General features: G+C 40.2%; 1 protein-coding gene across 2 annotated transcripts in view; it reads right to left on the bottom strand.

The window, feature by feature from the left end:
- Positions 1-1,555: 1,555 nt before the first annotated feature.
- CYB5R4 (cytochrome b5 reductase 4) overlaps positions 1,556-18,494 on the bottom strand; it is a 112,517-nt gene continuing 95,578 nt past the window's right edge. The window contains exons 15-17 of one of the 2 annotated variants that reach the window (XR_011363484.1): positions 12,641-12,805; positions 7,145-7,344; positions 1,556-1,894 (exon numbers count right to left, since the gene is read on the bottom strand). Coding sequence is in view for 1 of the 2 variants with exons in the window: in XM_069973535.1 (XP_069829636.1) it covers positions 1,840-1,894; positions 12,641-12,805 (220 nt within the window). In the remaining variant the exon portion in view is untranslated. The remainder of the gene's footprint in view (positions 1,895-7,144; positions 7,345-12,640; positions 12,806-18,494) is intronic. The other variant, XM_069973535.1, reaches the window with a different exon arrangement.

Genomic DNA, 18,494 nt, shown 5'->3' with positions numbered 1-18,494 from the left:
CACCACTATTACACGGTGCAACGTGCAGCAAACTGTTGCTACCGTGATTTTTCAACCAGTTGAAAGACCACAATCAACCGACATCGCGGTCTTTGAACAGGCAGTATTACACCACACTAGGGAAGGTCAGAACCTGCCGAGGTTCGGGTTCGTACGAACCTGAACTCTCGGCAATGATTCCCGCTGTATTCCACCTCCGTGGAGAGGGTGGATACAGCCGGAGAACTGCCTGGAAAACTGGGATACAGCCATAGCCATAGGTTCGGACCATGTGTCTCTCGTAACACTACTGGGGTTACCAGTAATATTAAAATCTGTGACATGGGACCAGAATGAATAATAGGGAGTGCACACACATGTTGCGGGGAGTTATAATTTCTGTTGCCCGCATAACCCCTTTAAGAACATAGTATTTTGTCCCACACAATATAATGCCCCCCTAAATGCAGCACACAGTATATTGCCCACTTTGTATTACCCCTACACAGTAATATACCACTTAAAAAAGGGGCAAATAATTTTACCACACCATGGGCACTTACATTACTACTACATAGTGACTAAGTAATATCACAATTTTGATTAAAAATTCCCCATATAGTACCCATTTAGTGGTGATCCCAGCTCTACACAGAAAAGTACAAGATGTTCTATTGCAGGTACATCTAGTGACTCGCCGGGAGCATCATCTTGGAGTTTTCCTCTTTCTTTTTATGCTGTATCTAGCCCTACCTATGTCAAGACTTCTTCCAACCAGGACTCTTCTCCACAGAATCTTTCATACATGTTAGGCTCAAAATAGTAGGTGTAGGTTAGTAGATGGATAATCCCCTCTTTGCCACTAGTTGGTAGTTAAACCCCCAAAATAAAGTAAATGACCCGAGTAGTAGATTCATGTGGTTTCTCAAGTAAAGAGTTACAAATATGTCTGGTTTGCCAAAAAAGGTGAGTAAGGGAGAGGTGGCATTTCGGCGGTTTTGGCAGAAATGGTAGATGGGGAAATAATTTCCTTTTTTTTTTCCCTCTCGCGAGCCAGGGGGGTGGGGGGATGGGGATGGGGGGATGGGGATGGGAGGGTCGGGGATTGGGAAAGTTATTTGGAAAATGTTATATTTAGGATATGTGCTTGGTTTAAGTATCTAATTCTAATTAATGATTATCCTATGTAACTAAAAAAGTGTGTCATGTATTTCTGGAAAAAGTTGTTAAATACATTGTTTTATAAATAAAGATATGAATTAAAAAATGTCCCAAGTAGTTGATACCCCTTGTAGTTATTTTACCCTACCCCCCATTTTAGTAGATGCCCACAGTAGTTAATTAACCCCCATAATTCGGTAGACGCCCCCAGCTGGTATTTAATCCCAACTTAAGTAGATGGACTCTCTGCGTCTGTACAATAGAGAGTGGTGATGCATACACTGTATGCAATGCCACTCACTTTATATTCTAAGGAGTGCAAAATGAACAATTTTGCACCTCCTATGCAGTACCCACTTCCATCACACAGCACACATCATTACATTCTAAATAATGGGCCTGTACATTACTAGTACCAAAAGTTTGTTTATTATTAAGGATTTTGATGTCCTACTCCAAATTAATGAGAAAACATGGAAGACATTGTGTTCTTCTGTATCTATTAGGAATATAACTGATAACTTCAAAGTTATAAAACAATCACTGTACATTAACCTGAAGAAAATGAGAGGAAAATAGGCAAAAAAAAGTTATCTCAATTCTTCCTTCTTTTGACGATGGTGGTTGTGCATAGCAAATAGCACCAAAGATGCATAGACTATCAGCAGCTGATGAAACAGACAGAAACCATAAGAATACTTAGTCTTTGAAAACAAAAATTTCTTCTTTGGAAAAGCCAAGATCTTCTAAAAATCTAGAAAAAAAACAGTTAAAATAGATCAGTTAGAAATTTAGCAATTTGCAGTAGTTTAAAATACAAAGTATATATATGGTTTGTATATAGAGGGGGTCTCTAAGGTTTAAATATCTTGGGCAACAGCCCTACTCCCATAACTACTTCCATAATGGTTTCTACAAGCAGGACTGGGATCCAGCCGATTCATCTAAAGTTGCCCAAACCAGTTGTTAGAGCAACAGCAACCAGTGGTTAAAGGAGCAGGATACCGTCCCAGTTCCCCTTTGACTCAATAACATCTATATCCTTATGAAATAGACACAAATGTACAGCCTAACCAGCGAATAAAAAAAAATTTCAAAAGTTTTTATACCCTTTCAGTTTTTTCACATTTTATGTTGCAGCCTTGCTCTAAAATAATAAAAATTAAAAAAAAATCTAATTTGCTCCTATTTTGCACTCAATGAGGGAAATTTATGAAGGGCATTGCACCTATTTTTAGGTGAATAATTGGATTTTCCTGCAATTCTTCAGAAAAATCCATCTTTCTTAGTGTTTTTTTTTTATTTTTTACACCTTGGGGTATTGAGTGTAGATTGATTGGAGGAAACTTGAATTTGTTTGATTTTAGCACAAAGCCTCAACATAACAAAATGTGAAAAAAGTGAAAGGGCCTGAAGACTTTATAAATGAAAAGTGTAGTCCTATCTACAGGGGGACAGACTTTTTAGGTACAATCTATAGGGGCATAGCCTTTCTTAAGTAATGTCCACAGGGAGGCGCAGTGTGTGCAAATGTCTTTAGACAATAATGTCTGGCACCAGTGACACCAATCTACCAGAGTAAAGACCTTTAAGGCACTATTTACAAGGGCACAGTGTATGTGCGACCGCTTCTTGCATTTTGAGACAGCACATCTTGGGTGCTTTGTTTTAAAGGAGGCCGATGTATGGCACGAGGGAGGCAGTTCTCACAAAAGTGACTATAAGCTGCAAAGTTCTTTTCCTGACTGCAAATATCTCTGGTTTAGGGACATTATTGACTCTTTTAGTACTTATTTTAACCCTTAGAGGACCGGGCCAATTTAAATTTTTTGCGATTTCGGTTTTCCTTCTTGTGCTTAAAAGGCCATAGCAGTTGCATTTTTTCACCTAGAAACCCACATGAGCCCTTATTTTTTGCGCCACTAATTGTACTTTGCAATGACAGGCTGAATTTTTTCATAAAGTACACTGTGAAACCATAAAAAAATTCAATGTGTGGTGAAATTGAAAAAAAACCGCATTTCTTTTCTTTTATTTTTTTTTTTCGTCTTTACGACACTCGCCCTGGGGTAAAACTTACTTTATATATGTTCCTCAAGTTGTCACGATTACAACGATATGTAACATGTATAACTTTTATATTATGTGATGGCTTGTAAAACATTCAAACCATTGTTAACAAATATATGTTTCTTAAAATCGCTCCATTCCCAGGCTTATAGCGCTTTTATCCTTTGGTCTATGGGGCTGTGTCAGGTGTCATTTTTTGCACCATGATGTGTTCTTTCTATTGGTACCTTGATTGCGCATATGTGACTTTTTGATCGCTTTTTATTACAATTTTTCTGGATTTGATGCGACCAAAAATGCGCAATTTTGCGCTTTGGGATTTTTTTACACCGTTTACCCTGCGAGTTCAGAAATATGATAAATTAATAGTTCGGGCGATTACGCACGCGGCGATAACAAACATGTTTAATTATTAATTTTTATTTATAACATGGGAAAAGGTGGATGATTCAAACTTTTATTAGGGGACGTTTTTTTTTTTTATTAACAACACTTTTTTTCTTTTTTTAAACTTATACTAGAAGCCCCCCTGGGGTTAGGATTATTCCCCCTGGGGGACTTCTAGTATAAGCACACTGATCTCTCAATGAGATCTATGCTGTATAGTTATACAGCATTGATCAATGAGATAGGCACTGCAGTCGGCTGCTGCAGTCGGAAGCAATCGAGTGCCGAGCTGGGATCAGCGCCATTACCGTGCTGACCCTGGCCGATAAAGGATGTGTGGATCGCTTCTCCGGGACAACGTCCCAGGGGGGCGATCCACCCCACTAGACACCAGGGATGGCCGCATACAAGTAATAAGGTGCAGCTGTCAACTTTGACAGCTGCATCTGATTACTTAATTAGCGGGCACGGCGATCGTGGCGCGGTCCTAGGCTACATGCGGCACTCGGGACCGTGGCCACAGCGGCTCCGCTTTGAATACCCGTAGGCGGCCCTAGACGTACGGGTACGCCCAGGGTCGTCTAGGGGTTGAGGTGTCACCGTCGTTAAAAATTTAGTACAGACGATTTTAAGAAACTTTGTAATTGGGTTTATTAACTGAAAAATGCATTTTTATCATGAAAAAGCAGTTTGAAGCTCTCCCCCGTCATCATTGTTCTCTATGAAGAGGGGAGGGGTGGAGGGAGATGAGGCACCAAAACAGGACAACAAGAGTTAATTTACAGCTACATCACTGGGCTATCTCCTCTGACATCAGCACTGACCTCTCTGACCTCTGAATACAGGCTTTCAGTGGCTCCCACTGTGTAATCCTTTGTTCTCTGCTGCGACTAATCTCCCTCCTTCCTCCTCCCCTCTTCATAGAACAGACAGGATCCGACTGATGTAAGACAGTCGAGATTTCCTGATGAGCAGTGGATGACAGAAAGAAGAGGGGGGACCTAGGAAAAGTCTTTTTAAATACAGATAATGGCATATTTGCCTAATAAACCCAATTACAAAGTTTCTTAAAATCGCCTGGACTATTGATTTCTGCAAAAAATTTTTTAATGACAGTGACACTTTAATGTAAGAGTTTAGGATACAAATGAAGGGTAGACTAAGGGATAGTTTTTATTTTTTGTATAGATTTCCATCACAGATGGGGAGGCCCCAGCATCCTCTTGGTCAGTCTGGTGAGAGTCTTGGTCACAGATCATGATTTATATCTTAATGAGCTCTGGTAAAATGAAACCTGCTTGGGTTTACACTCAAAAACTGCATGGTGTTCAAAGGTGGACAGTCACATTAGGAAAAAATAAGAATATGAAGCAGCTTTAATAACCGAATACAGTAATAAAAAAAAAAACATTTTTTTCAATTAGAGTTGTTTCCTGGTTAAAGAACAAAAAGAAATAAATCAGTATAAAAATCATAAATAGCTTTAATTAGCAAGCGGAGCTCGTTCTGTTTAGAGTATAATCATGCTGTACGACACCTGTATAGTATCATGTTATCTTGTTAACTCCAGTTATCTGGGGATGCACTGTATCCCATTACCTAGTACCACTCATGCGTATGGGCATTATTTCAGCTCAGATACAAGGCTTCAACAATACGCAGCACTTCAAGGTTGTAGTGAAAAACAGGCTTGTATATTCACCTATCATGCAACATTTCAACTCTGCTCCATTATGTTCCCTGATGAACCCAGATAAAAAAAAAGCTGGGGAAACACATGGGAGCTTTAAAAACAAAGTTGCTGGAACTTAAAGGGAATCTGTCAGCACCTGGGCTGGTCCCGACGTGCTGACAGTGTAGTGAAGGTGTGTTTCCATAACTATGTGTGGTACCTTTCTTGTAGCCAACCGTAGCATGCGCGAATTGGCGCGTCGGCACGTGGCCCTTGTCAGCAACGGCGCATGCGCCCCTGAAGATTACGTCATCGGGACACAGGAGGCCTGGCCTGAATCAATATGCAATGAAAAGAAGGAGGAGGAGGCGTGGTAAGGTGTGCCAAAGTGCGGCACGAACGCCTCATTAATATTTATCTTTGACACTTGGTTCGCAAGTTACGGGCAAGATTATAAAAAAAAAAAAAAAAAAAGTATGGCACGATTGGCTACAAGAAAGGTACCGCACACAATTATGGACACACACCTTCACTACACTGTCAGCACCTCGGGAACAGCCCAGGTGCTGACAGATTCCCTTTAAGGAAACTAATTTTCTGAACAGAAATCAACATATTCTTACCATACAGCTGTTTGTATCGCATTGTCTTAGTAGCCGAACTAAGTATGTTTGGTATTTGACAAACTTGGTAATATGTACTTACATTCTTATTATATACTTTCTGTGTATTGAATTGTCTCAGCAGCTGAGTTAATGCTGTTATATATATCTATTTCCTTGTTGCAGCTGTAACTACCCCATCCCTCACTAATCAGGGCATCAAAAGACAGGAAAAGAGGAGGGCCATATCTATCGGCTAAGGGGCACTTACCCTATTCTACATCCAACCTCGCTATTGATATGCTACAACAAATGAATACTTATTCCAATAAATTTCTATGAGAATAATTTATATATATATATATATATATATATATATATATATATATATATATATATGAGAGAGAGAGAGAGTTATGTTAGGACTTTGCACAGTGATTTCTTTATAGGACTGGTTGTGTCAGAAAGCACTGCTCAAAATCACTCCACACAATCTCTTCTCAGCTGTTCCACAACCAGCTCGCAATATCTCAGTCACTGTCTGGAGCATGGGCATAACTACCACCATAGCAGCCATTGCGACTGCTATGGGGCCTACCGCATCAAGGGGCTCGGTGGCCCACTTCTGCAATACACTCCATCATCATTTGCAGCACCCTGTGGGCCTTCAGGGTGCTTCAAATGTTCCTTTAATTGCAAGCACTCCTGACGAGCACTTGTAGGTTTGAGGTAAGTTGGGGGGGGCCCAGCCATTTCTATTTACGGGGGGGGGGGGGGGGGGGGATGCATAAAGCTGCCCCCACACAGGTCTTGAGTGGTGCTTCTTCATGCAACATCCTTGTGCAAGTGCACTCTACATTTCAGGATGAGTTTCTGACAGAAGAACAAGACTGTTGTTTTAATTTACTACAATGATAACCCCTAGACAAAAAAAGAGTGTTGCTTGCTAATAAAAATTATTTATCATTTTACAGACTTATTTTCTTTTCGTTCCCTGGTGAACCCCTTACAGAGACTTTCATGCTACTAACATAAACATCCTTGTAGCATTTACTCACCACCTCAGAGAACATCTGTAAAAATAGCATTTTCAGACTGTAAGAACATTATTTCTCAGAAAACACTCGCCTTTTTAATTACTATGTGACTTTTTTCTAATACACATGGAACAAGCTTAGCAACATTCAACGCCTGTGTTCTGAATAATGTAACAATCCCCTTGTCTATCAGATCTATATATAACAATGGAATCAGATTGATCTGAGTTACTTACATCATATACTGTAATTTTATCTGCTTAGGATGATCTCCCAATGAACTACAGAACTCTCTCACATCCAGTACATATCCTTTATTGTTCTCCACATCTTGAAATCTGGTTGTCACTTTGGTTTTCTTAATTCTATTGTTTTCCTTTTGAATTATATCCTTTTTTAATTATGTCTTTTAAATGGAGGCGATCATTGTTTACATCTGATCAACATGATATAGGAAAAAATGTTTTCAAATTTAACACAAAACGCCCCTTTTAATGTCTACAGCAGTCTTAGACTTATTTATTACTTCACGACAAGCATCTTTAGTAGTAAATGGAGCATCCTTTTGCGGTTATGACTTGCTGCAAATGTAATGTATAGTAAGACATCAGCTTTTACATGCCTTACATCCCTTCTACATGGGCACTAGTCTCCGGTTCATTAATATTTTTGGGCTCACAAACCCTACTAAAAATAATCTATAGGTTCAAGTCAGGTGACTGTCACAGCCAGTCCAAAAAATCCATGGTGGACTTTAGTCTGGTTGATGGCTGGTGTGGGCATCGCCAAAGGAAAAAGGTTTAACTAATCATAAAAGATACCCGATTTGGTGTAGCGTGATACTTGTTTAACTATAATTATTCATAGTACTTTGTATTTATACTGCCTTGGAACTTGGGCTGCTGTCCACTGCATGCACATGTCTAGTCTACATGAAGAAATTACTAGGCTGCAGTCTTTAGTCCATACCCTTAATCCTGAAATGGTAAGTCTATCCTAGCCAGTAGGTACTGCCAAGTAGGCCTGTAAACAGCTATCACTTCCTCAAAGGCCTCTGGGGAGAAGGGCTGTGTGGACAACAGTAGGTTCAGAGAGATTTTGAGCAGTGGAGAAACTATTTCGACCTCTGTGTCACTTCTTTCGGCGGATAGCGGAATGTCATGTCACTTCTTTCGGCGGATAGCGGAATACGACGGCCCATAGAATGGTGTCTATGGAGCCGGCAGAAAGGCGTGCGGACATACTGCGGAATTCCGCGGATTTATTCTGCGAGAATTCCTCAGTATGAACCCACCTAAGAGAGGAAAACTGAGCGATATTGTACCACTGGGGAAAATGTTGTAAAGAACATTCTTTAGAAAAGATAATGTGTGAAAATTGGAAGACCAATAACATTGGAAAGAAAAGTTAGAAAAGAAATGTAGCTGCAGCTAGTTTACTCTACATTTATATACCTTTATGTGTTTTCCATATCTTTGTTTTAAATTTGAAAAAAAAAAAAATGTTGTTTGGTGATTTCTACAAAACATTATAATTAATATGTTGTACATTAGTCATATCTTGTTTTGCAATTTTAAAATTACCTGTAAAAGTTATTTATGTGAGTTTCACCATATGATTTAAAAGGCCCCCATTACGTAAAGGTGTAGATTGGTGATTTCAAGCATTCTAGGGTTAAGAAACGTTTATTTTCTGTAGAAGGTTTTATTTTTTTAAAAGCCATCAAATAATATAAAAGTTATGCAAGTTGCATATCGTTTAAAACTACTGAAAACATGTCATGTAACATATAACATGTTTTACCATAGGACGAACAGCGTAAAAACGAAGGCCCCCCCATCCCAAAATTTTTTTTTTTTATTTATTTCACTGCGCATATTTTTTTCTGGTTTTGCAGCGGATTTTATGGTAAAGTTAAGTCTGCCATTGCAAAGTAAAATTAGTGGCGCAAAAAATAAAGGCTCATGTGGGTCTGTAGGGGAAAAAATACAAGTGCTATGGCCTTTTAAACACAAGGAGGAAAAAACGAAAACGCAAAAATGAAAATTGGCTCCGTCATTAAGGGGTTAATGTGTGGTTATTGAAATGGTGTAAAACTTAGGTTTTTGGGTATATTAGTCATGATTCTAGCAGGTCTAATAAGGAGTTGTAGAAGAGGGAAGGTTTGCATTCGTCACATATAGGGATACAGATACTAGGTGAGGAATTCATTAATTTTTGGACAGGCATTTAAACTAGGGAAAGAAATATAATTGATGCGGATGATTTATGTCCCCTAGCAGTCGGGATGAATTAGTGTGGTAAGAGTTGTAAAACAGCTTTGAAGTCACCAACCAGAGGAGATTTAGAATTTACTAATGGGGATTTATATTTTGATTGTACTAATGGGGATTGGGTGATCAAAGTACGGGTGGGAAAACATTTAGGTTCCAGTGACTTAAGTGTTTATGCATTTAAATACGTGAGATATACCATACTACAACCAAAATATTTTATTTAGAAAGACGAATTTTAAGGAAATGAAGGAATATTGGAATAACGAGTTAAACGGGTAGTATAAATCATCGGGAGTGCTCAGCTCTTAATATTTAAAAAGCAACTAGATAATATGTATGACAAATTAGCTTGGGTTAAAGGCGAAATAAACCATTATGGCTTGACAGGGTTTTAGTAAAAAAAAAAAAAAGTGTAGAAAATAATATGTCCATGCACACTAGAGTGGGTGCAAAACTATATTATATACTACAGAATCCTACACCACCTTCACCTTATTTTCCCTTCCAAAATGATTATGTTTAAAAACTTTTTAAACTACAATTTTAGGTGGGGAAATAGGTTGAAAGTCAACTGTTCGGCAGTCAATGGTGGTGGTTATCAAATTGAAACTATAGCCCATACCAAAATGTTATCAATTGCACACCAAAAAAATCTGATTTAATACTCTTGCAAGTAAATTTTTTCCAAAATGGCACATTTACGTATCCACATTCATTCATATAAAAAGAGACAAGTATACCAAACTGCAGAATTTTCGGTCAAATGACCTTTATAAAAAATAATACATTGGTGGGTAACGAAGGAGAATAGTGCCCATACTAAGACAAGAAAAGGTTATGGCTGGAGGGACCAGATGTTTTCTTAAAGAACTCTGGTCTGTGATTGGTGCCACCTTGATTGATCTGTATAACCAATCCCTTCAAACTGGAGACGTTCCCGATGATTAAAGAATAGCCAATAGAAACATTGCTGCTTCAACTATCCTCAAGACTGTGTCTTCTTGTTTATTTTAGATCCTGAAGTCTTCACAGGTTTTTTGCTTAGCCTGTCTTTGGACTGGTTTTATTTTATTAATATCTTTTGGTAGATCCCTAGAATTGAACACAGTATTCTAGGTGTTGTCTCAATAGAGCTCCACAGTCATGGCCAAAAGTTTTGAGAATTACACAATTATATTTTCACATGATCTGCTGCCCTCTGGTTTTTATGTGTGTTTGTCAGATGTTTTTATCACATACAGAAATATAATTGCAATCATATTATGAGTAACAAAAGCTTATATTGACAGAGTTAATGCAGCAAGTCAGTATTTGCAGTGTTGACCCTTCTTCTTTAGGACCTCTGCAATTCTCCCTGGCATGCTCCCAATCAACTTCTGGACCAAATCCTGATTGATAGCAGTCCATTCTTGCACAATCAATGCTTGCATTTTGTCAGAATCTGTTGGTTTTTGTTTGTCCACTCGTCTCTTGATGATTGACCACAAGTTCTCAATGGGATTAAGATCTGGGGAGTTTCTAGGCTATGGAACCCAAATCTCTACGTTTTGTTTCCTGAGCCATTTAGTTATCACCTTTGCTTTATGGCATGCTCCATCATGCTGAAAAAGGCATTGTTGATCGCCAAACTACTTTTGGACGGTTGGGAACAGTTGCTCTTGGAGGACATTCTGGTACCATTCTTTATTCATGGCTGTGTTTTTAGGCAAGACTGTGAGAGAGCCAATTCCCTTGGCTGAGAAGCAACCCCACACATGAATGGTTTCAGGATGCTTTACAGTTGGCATGAGACAAGACTGGTGGTAGCGCTCACCTCGTCTTCTCCGAATAAGGTGTCTTCTTGATGTCCCAAACAATCGGAAAGGGGATTCATCGGAGAAAATGACTTTACCCCAGTCCTCAGAAGTCCACTCCCTGTACCTTTTGCAGAATATTAGTCTGTCCCTGATGTTTTTTCTGGAGAGAAGTGGCTTCATTGCTGCCCTCCAAGGCCTTGCTCCAAGAGTCTCCGCCTCACAGTGCATGCAGATGCACTCACACCTGCCTGCTGCCATTTCTGAGCAAGCTCTGCACTGCTGGTAGCCCGATCCCGCAGCTGAAACACTTTTAAGAGGCGGTCCTGCCGCTTGCTGGTCTTTCTTGGGTGCCCTGGAGCCTTTTTGGCAACAATCGAACCTCTCTCCTTGAAGTTCTTGATGACGCGATAGATTGTTGACTGAGGTGCAATCTTTCTAGCTGCGATACTCTTCCCTGTTAGGCCATTTTTGTGCAGTGCAATGATGACTGCACGTGTTTCTTTAGAGATAACCATGGTTAACAGAAGAGAAACAATGATGCCAAGCACCAGTCTCCTTTTAAAGTGTCCAGTGGTGTCATTCTTACTTAATCATGACAGATTGATCTCCAGCCCTGTCCTCATTAACACCCACACCTGTGTTAATGGAGCAATCACTGAAACGATGTTAGCTGGTCCTTTTAAGGCAGGGCTGCAATGATGTTGAAATGTGTTTTGGGGGATAAAGTTCATTTTCTAGGCAAATATTGACTTTGCAAGTAATTGCTGTTAAGTTGATCACTCTTTATAACATTCTGGAGTATATGCAAATTGCCATTTTAAAAACTGAAGCAGTAGACTTTGTAAAAATTAATATTTGTATCATTCTCAAAACTTTTGAGACTGTACACTGTGGGATCACAATTTCTACTGGTTATACCTCAAGCAGCTTTGCCTACTGCTTGGCTACACTGATGAAATTGTAAGGCTGTCAGAATTCACTATACCTAAACTGTTCTGTTCTGAGTTTTTCACTAACAGAGATCTGGTAATATTATAGGTGGATATAGAATTTCTCCCCTTCAAATTCATTATTTTTACATTTTAAGGCTATGTGCGCACTTAGTATGAGACCGGCTGTTCTGTGACCGGGCCGGGTCATGGAACGGACGGTCTCAGAAAGATCATTCCAGCCAGTACAGCAGTACTAGCTGGATGATCTTTAGCCCCACAGACTTCTGGTGCGGGCGCATCAGGACTCGGCTAATTTTCATTTTTGCAGTTTCGTTTTTCCCTCCTCGTGTTTAAAAGGCCATAGCGCTTGCATTTTTTCACCTACAGACCAACATGAGCCCTCATTTTTTGCGCCACGGGGGTCATGTAAAACTGACATATACTGTATATGTATTGAAATTGCTCTTTTCCCAGCCTTATAACGCTTTTATCCTTGTTCAAAGATGGCAGGCAGTGTATATTCTAGAGGCAGGTGTTCTACTAAGGCTCATGTCATTGTTTCATTGTCTGAGGCACACAAAGAGTTACTTGCATAGCACTAGTGTTTATTGATGTAATTTTAAAAATCTTTATGTATTTACAAGGTCAGCGCCATATTTAAATGCCTTCACTAAATATCCAAAATATAATCTGATAATCTCAGAACTGAAAGGTCCCTTTTAAATTACCTTAATCCTTGGTCAAGGAAACCATTTGGACCACAGACACATATAAAAACTGATGAATCTTCTTTACTTCGTGTTAAGGCCTCTGAAAGGAGGGAAAACGATATTTGGCCTTTATGTCCAGCCCATGATTCACTGGGTTCTGAAAGGATAAATTGAGCTTCAAACCTGAAAAATACAGAATTATTACAGAGTACTGTAGTGAATAGGCATAGCAACATTGTATCTATAAAGCAAAGCAGAGCTTCTCACTTGACTTAAAAGAGAAGTCCAGTGAAAAATTTTATTTAAGTATTGTATTACCCCCCAAAAGTTATACAACTCACCAATATACAGTGGTACCTCGGTTTTCTGACTTAATTGGTTCCGGAAGGTAGTTTGAGAACCGAGCAGTGTCTTTCCATAGGAAATAATGTAAATGTGTTTAATTGGTTCCAGCACCCACCAATTATTTCCCACAATACTCATTTATTACATTGATAAGTGACCCGTTTAATCTCTACAGTACATTACAGAACAGCACTATATACTGTACAATACATTATACACAAGAAACATTCAACAAAACCAGCAATTATAGTACAGTAACTAACTCCTCACTTATCCTTTACTGTATAGTGTCCCCCGCCCCCCAGCAATGTAACAGATGGCGGTGCACTGACTGCACTACTACTGTACTGTATATGCAATCCAGCAGTCTTATAAAGTACAGTACTGTATGTGAAGCCTCACTTGTGCTAAACTTACCACGTACAACCCACCATCCACGCTCACAAAAATGTTCAGATTCCAAGTACTTCAAGACTAGGTGCCCGAAAAGTGTTTGAGAACCGAGCAAGAGTTTGAGAACCAAAGCAAACTTTTCTTGAAAAAACTGTTTCAGTTCCAAGCAGTTTGAGAACCGAGGTACCACTATACACTTATTATGGTAAATGTTTATAAAGTACTTTTTTCCCTGCACTTACTACTGCATTAAGGCTTCACTTCCTGGACAAAATGGTGATGTCACTTCCTGGATAACATGGTGATGTCACTTCCTGGATAACATGGTGATTTCACGCCCCGACACCCAGAGCTATGCGGGCTGTGGCTGCTGGAGAGGATGATGGCAGGGGGACACTGAGGGACACAGGGCACTGGAGGGACACTGAGCATCCCCCTGCCATCATCCTCTCCAGCAGCCACAGCCGGTACAGCTCTGGGAGTCGGGTCGTGACATCACCATTTTATCCAAGTGAAGCCTTGATGCAGTAGTAAGTACTTTATATGCATTTTCCGTAATAAGTGTATATTGGGGATTTGTATAACTTTTGGGGGGCAATACAATACTTTAATAAAAATTTTCACCAGACTTCTCCTTTAATAGAAGAATGTGCTATTTGTTGTTTTACACAGTACAGTTCAAATAACATTTTGAGTAATAGCAGTTCAAAGACAGTTCAAAGGCGTCTCACTTGACTTAATAGAACAACGTGCTATTTGTTGTTTTACACAGTACAGTTAAAATAACATTTTGAGTAATAGCAGTTCAAAGACAGGTCTACATCTCCCCCCCCAAACAGACACACAGCTTAAGTTCAGGGACAAATTCTTATTAATTCCGTTTTATAGCTAAGCTAAAGAAATTTTGCAACTAGAATTTTTGTAGACAGCTATCTCAATGAAATACAGTGTATTGTAATATATTAAAAATATGAGTAGAGTAAAAGCATTTACACATGTAGATACACTTAAAGGGAACCAATCACTACAAAATTGCCCCGGCAGCTATAAATAGGGGGTTATATGGCTATGAGCACTGTTTCCAGTCATAGAAGTAATCACAATGAGCGATACTAAAGTAGGCTGAAAACATACTTTGTCTTACCTATGTAGGCATGGGACTGTCTTCAGCTGCTTACTAGCCACTGCTGGATAGAAAACTCTTCGGTAATCATATCTCGCTGGGAGCACCGGGCTTAAAGTGACACTGTCACCCCCTTTTGTGCATTCTGACATCTCTACACAGGTGTAAAGGGTAAATTTAGCGGTTTTCATACCTTATTTTATATCATACGTCATGGTGCTTGTTCAAGTAAAAAGTCATCTTTTATCAACTGCAGATTCTGTTAAGTGGACGGGGCCTCACGGCATTAGCGCCACTTAGCTCCGCCCACAATGCCACCATTGGCCCCGCCCCTCACCAGCCATTGGAATAGGCTGGCCTAAAGGTCTAGGCCCCACCCCCTCTAGGTCGGCCCACCAATGGCCGCCAAGGAAGCGGGGCCAACAGTGGTGTTGCGGGCGGGGCTAAGTGGCGGTAATGCCGCGAGGTAATGCCCACTTAACATAATCTGCAGTTGATAAAAGATGACTTTTTACTTGAACAAGCACCATGACGTATGATATAAAATAAGGTGTGAAAACTGCTAAATTTACCCTTTACACCTGTGCAGAGAAGTCAGAATGCACAAAAGGGGGGACAGTGTCACTTTAAGGTCTGCCTCTCTGTGACACTACTGGCTGATATACAAAGAAGCTCCCAGGGAGGTGTGATTAACGATGAGCCTGCCAGCTGTGGCTAGTTAGCAGCTGAGCACCGCCCCTATGATGATTTTTGCATCCAGAACAATGTGGTGTCACTGCCCATAATTCTACTCCCTTTGATTGCAATTGGGGTGCAGGAATTGCTCTAAATTAAGCGATAGGTCACTTCTTTTTAGCCTTGACACTCATTTTAGCCCATTGAAGTTGACAAGCGCTTCAGGGCTAAAACACGCTCCCCCACCCCTGTGCTGCTCAGATAGAGCCACACCATGGCACTTTATGTGGGCACATTTCATGCCAATGTTAATGTAACATTTGAATTCTTTAGATTAAGAGGCACTTTAAAACAGATGCATACTTCAATTTCTATAAGTTCAATAAACAGCAATTACACGATTCAAAGGACATCTAGCAGTGAACCATTTTCTATTGTGCACAGTATTTTTTAGTTTGTGACCCCAGCCAGCAACCTACACAGTAGATGTTTTATGTTTCCATTTATCGCCCTATTAAGTTCAAGGACAGGTACATATGAATGCCGTTAGTAGCTAAGATAAAGAAATGCTTGCATTTTCACATTTGCTATTTCATGCAACCATTTCCTGTTGTTAGTAAATCACTGTGCTTCACACAGTTAAAGTACAATGGTAGATAGATAGATAGATAGATAGATAGATAGATAGATAGATAGATAGATGAAGTTTTATTTACAAACCCAATTCCAAAAAATGTGAAATGCTGTGTAAAATGTAAATAAAATAAAATAACAATACAATGCTTTGCAAAGCTTACAGACCCATGTTTTATTCACAGTAAAGAGTGAGTAAAAAGTTCAAGGACACCTTTTTATTTCAGAAACAAAAGGGAAAATCACACATATGAATACCCCAGCAAAAAATCAGTGAGGTGGTCTCTCTTTTAATTTAGGCTATGTCCTAATGATGGCCAATATGTTGGATCAAGGGCAAGTTTTTTCAATGGGAAATTGATCATGTATCATATCAGAGAAGACCAGACTTGTCGGAGAAATAACCTCAATCCGATTTTTAATATCTCTTGTGGTTAAGGTTAAAAAGTTACTAACACGGAAAGTTGCTTTGTGTTCAGTACCATGGAAAACACATTGAACACATCAAATAGCCTTGTATCACAGGGAACACTCACAGTTGTTGTTGTTGCCGCCGCTCCTGCTGCATCTGAGGCTGTTGGTCCCCATAGGTCCCGCTCAGCCAATCAGTGCACGGCCTCGCTGCAGTCACTGATTGGCTGGACGGGAGCTGTGAGCCTCAGATGCAGGCAGAGCGCGGACCAGGTAAAGTAAGCTCTGGGCGGCAGCGGGTTAGGGGGGCGGACATTTACATACTCTCGCGGGAAGACAATCCCGCTGCAAGTATGTAATCTCATTGAAAATGACAGTTTGGGATCCGCAGAGATTTTGCTACGAATTTGCAGTGTGATATCCGCTGCAGATCCGTCCTGTGTGAATCTAACCATAAGCTATATTACCCTTCAAAAGAACACTGGTGTTAGGACTTGGGCAGTGCACTCTGCTTGGTGTCCATAGCAATTAGAATGCTTATGTTTTTGCTATACTCCGCTCTGCTGCTCCTGGTTGTAGTGTCCAGTGTTGCACTCCACCTGCTGATCAGCACTAGCTGTTTGCGATCACAGTGATTTGACTGACTACCGACTGTCAGGCTGTCAGTATCTGGGCTGGGCTGGGACTTTTAGTCCTATAAGTCTTTCACTTTGTCTCAAGTTCTCTGCCTGTGATAGCGCCTAGTTTCTAGGGCCTTGATCTAGCGTTTCTGACCTGACTATTCTGTATGTTATTTGACCTTTGGCTTTTGTGACCTCGACTTCTCTCCCGGACTCTGATTTTATACTTTAGCTCCCGCACGTTGCCTACTCGGAACCACTGACCTTTATTTTATTGTTTGAGTTTGTCTTGTCTTGTTTTGCGTTTCCACTTGTTGCTGTACAGGGAACATCACCCAGTTGTCCGCAGCTGCTTAGGGCTGTTGCAAGTAGGTAGGGCCAGCTGGGGCGGGTGTCAGTTCTAGGGCTGCACTTGTCTTTGTCATTTCAGACCCCCCACCTGACAACTGGCTGCTAAATGACCAACTTTTAAATCCAATGTGCATAGAGTGCCTAGAGTGTGTGTGCCCAAGCCTTGCACCGCCTCTCCGTACCTCCTCCACACCCTACTCATCATTAGGAATGCCCAGGTCAGGATTTTTCCTATTCATCACCAGTCTGAACACTGCACTTCTGCTGGATTGTTAAGGCCCAAGTGCAGTGCTCACAGTTTAAGTGATGAATGGGAAAAATACTGCCCAGGGCATTGCTAATGATGAGAAGGGTGGGGAGGAGAGACAAAAAGGCGGTGTAAGGCTTGGGGACATACACTCTAGGCCACACTAATTTGACAAAGGGCTGCAAGTTGTTTTTTAGGACAATAACTGCATTACCTAAGACAGGTCCTTGATTAAAAGCAGCTATCTGACGGTACAAGCGGTCTGGGGGGAGGGTCAGATTGTGGGTACAGAGTCGCTTTAAAGATGTTTAGATGCTTTTGTTTGAAATAGCTTTTCATTTCAGCAAACGTGACCTCTTAATGCTACTAATTCCAAAAATCCCTTCCCCCATAAAGGTTCAAATCAACCCCTTTCCCATTTAATATAAAAAATAAATATAAAAAAACATATTTAATAATGTAGAGTGTCCATTTGTCCAATGTATTGAAATAGAGCCAATATAAACAATATTGTTGCCGAGCATAAACAGCAAACAGCGTAAACTAAAAGAAAAACGACAGGATTGCAGATTTTTTGTCACACTATAGAGCAGAAAATAATTGTTTAAAGCGATCCAGAATTCCGACCTACACCAATATGGCACCAATAAAAACTATAGATCATGGCACAAAAAAGTTATAGGAGTCACAATAGGACAAATTTAATTATAATTATTGGTTAAAAAAAAAAGTTTTACTGTTAAATATTAGAAAAGCTATGGAAACAAGGGTTTCATCATACATTTGTTGGTAGATTGAAAGAGTCATTACAAACAACCATTGTTCTAGAAAAAAAAACAAGCCCCCACATGGCCCTGTAGATAAAAAAATAAACTAGTTAATAGTCTGGTGGATTATAAAAGTCGGCAGCAGGCAGCGGGAAAATTGATTTGCAAGTACTAACTTACCCCTCCCTTTGCCCGTGGTGAGCAGAAGGACCGGCTGCGTGAACCCGGAGTTGACATGTCACGACCCCGTTGATGGACTGGCTGCTCAGCCAGTCAGTGACTGTGTGGGGTGGGACGCGGAGTGGAC

The sequence above is a fragment of the Dendropsophus ebraccatus genome, chromosome 6 (assembly GCF_027789765.1).
Source record: "Dendropsophus ebraccatus isolate aDenEbr1 chromosome 6, aDenEbr1.pat, whole genome shotgun sequence".
Lineage (NCBI taxonomy): Eukaryota > Metazoa > Chordata > Amphibia > Anura > Hylidae > Dendropsophus > Dendropsophus ebraccatus.
This window is presented reverse-complemented; position numbering and strand designations above follow the sequence as displayed.